Genomic DNA, 4190 nt, shown 5'->3' with positions numbered 1-4190 from the left:
ACTAATAATATTACGCAAAAAGTAATATATTACATAAAACATTGATTTTGTTCTAATTGCCAAAAGTAGGGGTTATTGACCCTTTTAGAACCAGACCGGAGAATTTATGCTCTTTTTATCATTTGATCGTTTCAACTCATTGACAATCCAATATATTATAACTATTTTAGTATTTATCTGTTATCTGGGTCGAAAAGGCACTTAGCCTTATAAAAACGTATGATTTACACGATAAAGTACAAGGCTGAACAATGTGAAAAGTAAAATTATGAAAATTAATTTAAATGTATTATGTATTTATCATTTTTATAAATACGGAACAGTCCGAAAAATTATTTTCTCACTAAGATTTATTTGCTTTTTTCAACGTGAAACTTTAACATAATGTTTTACTAAAAAAAAATAGTTCACGTAATTTTCAATGTTTTAAATATAAAGAGCTCAATGTATAATGAGATTTTTTTGAACTCTTTGGCATTAAAAATACATATTTAATTAGAAAAAAAAAATTATAATACATATAACATATGTTTTTTTAATCAAAATTACGTGTTTTTTCATGCGTTACCAACGTACTTATAACGTATAACCTTGTGGTAGTGTTCCTTAAACACATCGTGCTCTATAGATATCAGAGACTATCTCTTTATTAAACTTAATGACAGTACATAATTACAAAACACCGACGAAGTGCTCGCGACATTAATGTGCAGCAACAAAAGCGAATACAAAGTCAATATATAAATATAATTAAAGTGCAAGTACTTTTGCCGTATTAACAAAAATATGCGTGGTTACGCCTTTCGTATCTCTTTTTTTTGCTTCACAAAAACGTTTCGAACGCTTCATCTACTTTTTTATAATCTGAGAGATGAATGTTCTTGTCGATTTAATGTCTTTATTTAATTTCGTACTACTAAAAAAACCTAACAAAAAAGTATCGATATCTACAACTGCCATCGTTGTTTAAGAAACGCTAAGATGGTATACAAGTATAAAATATTAATTATTTACACGTACCAGGTAATAAATATAGTTTCTTAAATGGAACTTATTCCTTATGAAATAATCGAACAGATACTTTTTAGCGAACATTTTTCTATCCACCGTGTTTTTCATATTATACACCTTTATACTTTTCTCTTTTATTTGGCCTTCAAACAGTCCCTTATCTACACATTGGCATTTCAAAACTGGTTATTGATAATAAATTAAAACAAATACTTATTGTTAAATAAGGAACATTTCAATATGTAAATAATTTTGTAACGGTGTTTTATAATTCGTTTCACTTTTCAAATATCGAACGAAAGAATGAAATTCGAACGAAATTGATGTGATGACAGTTAGCTAATTAAAAACTGGTAACATTTACTTTCTCATTAAGTTTAAGATTCGCGGAACTTCAAGCTCCGGCTGGCATGTAGGTGCAATGATGGATACTTAACTTTCGTACATTCGTAAAAAAAACAGCTTTCACTTTCGCATCACATTGCAAAACAAACATAACCTCGTTCGGCGTTTCTCACGAAACATCGGAGGAACGGAAATCACAGGAACCGAAACGGATCGATGGCTTAGCTCTCCTCCGTCTCGACGAGAACAGGCAGGCTCGTCGCGTGCTGGCACGTCTGCGAAGACGTGGTCGAGAAAGCGGACAGCCAAGCTTCGATGTCCCGCTCCGAACACAGAAACTTTGCAGATATTGTGTTATCATATCCCCTTTGCCTGACGAAAAAGCCACAGTTCGTATCAACTCTCTCGACAGCTGTGTTCCTCAAGTTCACAACCCCAATCGGCTTTGAGAGACGTTTCCTCGGGTATATAACAGCGAAGTGCTCTAGGGTTGTTCTGTATACGACCACGCGCACGTCTTGTCTCAACCCGTCCGGTCCTAATAGCACCAAAAAACCCGATTTCACTTCCGCATCGCACGTTTTCTTACTGAAACCCTGTCCGAAGTGCTCGGTGCGACAGCTTGACATAATATCTGTAGGCATTTCACTGTTTATAATTGATTATACACATAACAAAGATACAAAGAAGAGCAACACGTCCTCGTTGTGTGCTGTCTGAAATAAACTGAAGCTGTTTTCGTTCCGAATGCGATAGCCTTCGGGGAAACGATTCGTGTGCTTTCGGCTGCGTTCGTCAAGTTGCATTCACTCAGCCCACGGAGTGAAGGCTTATCGGGTTAAATCAAAAATGTTAATCTCGCGAAATAAACGTCTGGAAAACAATGGCGGTGCCAGACGACAGCCATTCTAGACATTTACTTTACACAAAAAAAGAGAACTACTGTTGCGGAAACACTACGTCACGTTTTACGATGTAATGTTTAATCTTTGAATATTTCATGTTTTAAACAAAGTACTCGTAGAATTTTATGACAAAATATTACTATAATTTCTTATTATATTATACTACACTAACCAGAACTCGTCGGCTTCGTAAAAGAAATATACAATGAAAATATATTAGGCAGTTTGCAACGCGACACATTTATCGTAATAATGAATTAAATGCCAGATTTTATTTGTCTTGTTCAAATAAATGACACTGAATGAAATTGAGGGGGTTTAATGCCCCCTTAATATTTTACATTTCACAAAATCCTTTCTAAGTGAATTACACAACGAGAATAGATATACAATCACTATGTATGCTATTTAACTTTATTACAAAATAAAAAGAATTAACTATTAAATTATTATTTTAGCATTTAATGTCATCATTAAAATTAGAATAAATTAAAAAATTAAATTATTCCGTATTCAAATACGTTCTGTATAGCATTTTTACTCGAATATAAATTAAATCCGATACTATTGGAAGTCTACTACGAAGAATCGGCCAAGAACTTTGACATCAATAGATAGGTTCATGTAATATATATACAATAAATATGTAGGTACCTGTATGAAAATCAAAGAAATACTAACTCCGAGCTCTTTTACCAATTTCTTTTATGATATTCCTAGGTGGACGAGCCAATGATGCACTTGCTTGTAAACGGTCACCACCGCTCATAGACAATGGCACTATTAGAAATATTAACCATTCCTTACATCGCCATCAACCTTGGGATTCTAAGGATGGTAACAATGTCAGAAATGTTTAATATTTCTTACAGCGTCAATGGGCGATGGTTACCACTTACCATCAGGTCTCATTGCCTCTATAACATAAAAAAAGTCATTTTACAGGATTATAATGATTGTTAGTATAGTTGATGATTTTTTTTTCAAATAAAATAGCTACATAGTCAACTATATAGAGTGAAATAGTTAGTTCATTGAGAAATAAGTTTTTTATTAAATTTTAAATAGATATAGCAAATGGCACAACCACTCTGTGTAACCAGCTTTCGCCGGTGGTTCTTCCGAACCGATACGACTTGGGAATCTTCAAAAAAGAGTGTATTCCTTCCTAAAAGGCCGGCAACTCACCTGCAAGCCCCCCGGTAATGCAGATGTCCATGGGCGGAGGTAGTCACTTTTCATCAGGTGAGTCTCCTGCTCGTTTACCAGCTATAACATAAAAAAAAACCTCCAGACATTGGCACTGTATTAAATGTTAACCATCCCTTACAATGCGCCACCAACCTTGGCTAAGACGTTAAGTCCGGAATCAACCGGAACACGACAATACTAAGTAAGTATTTCTGTTTGGCGGTAGAAAATGTGGCGAGATGAGTGTCTGGTACCTACCCAGGAGTTTGACCAAAGCCCTAGATACAAAGTAAAATATAAATTAAATGTATTATTTATTTATGTTTTTTTTTTTTTTTGTAATTCAATCTTTTAAATATAATTTTAAATCATAATCGACTGTTGATTTTTAATAGCGGGTTCTTATTAAATATAAACTTTCATTAACTTTCATTTAGTTCAGTAACAACAAATCGGGCGAGTTTCCCGCAAACAACATTACTATTCATGGCCTGGCTTTCCAGCATTAATTATTAAAACAGAAATAAACTAACTTGTTTATTAAACTACAAATATAACTAAAGGTTGCCTAGAACCAAAGCGCGAGTTTATTTAGTAATAAAATTAAATTAAATATACCAAAGAGCTGAGTTGGCCCAGTGGTTAGAACGTGCATCTTAACTGATGATTGCGGGTTTAAGTCCAGGGAAGTAGCACTGAATTTTCATGTGCTTAATTTGAATTTATAATTCATGTCGT

General features: G+C 33.8%; 1 protein-coding gene across 1 annotated transcript; it reads right to left on the bottom strand.

The window, feature by feature from the left end:
• Positions 1–738: 738 nt before the first annotated feature.
• LOC125072343 lies at positions 739–2065 on the bottom strand. Its single transcript, XM_047682950.1, has one exon. The coding sequence runs from the start codon at positions 1998–2000 to the stop codon at positions 1578–1580; it is 423 nt and encodes a 140-aa protein (XP_047538906.1). The 5' UTR covers positions 2001–2065; the 3' UTR covers positions 739–1577.
• Positions 2066–4190: the final 2125 nt, after the last annotated feature.

This window comes from Vanessa atalanta, chromosome 21 (assembly GCF_905147765.1).
Source record: "Vanessa atalanta chromosome 21, ilVanAtal1.2, whole genome shotgun sequence".
Lineage (NCBI taxonomy): Eukaryota > Metazoa > Arthropoda > Insecta > Lepidoptera > Nymphalidae > Vanessa > Vanessa atalanta.
The sequence above is the reverse complement of the archived record's forward strand: the minus strand, read 5'-3'. Positions and strand labels throughout refer to the sequence as shown.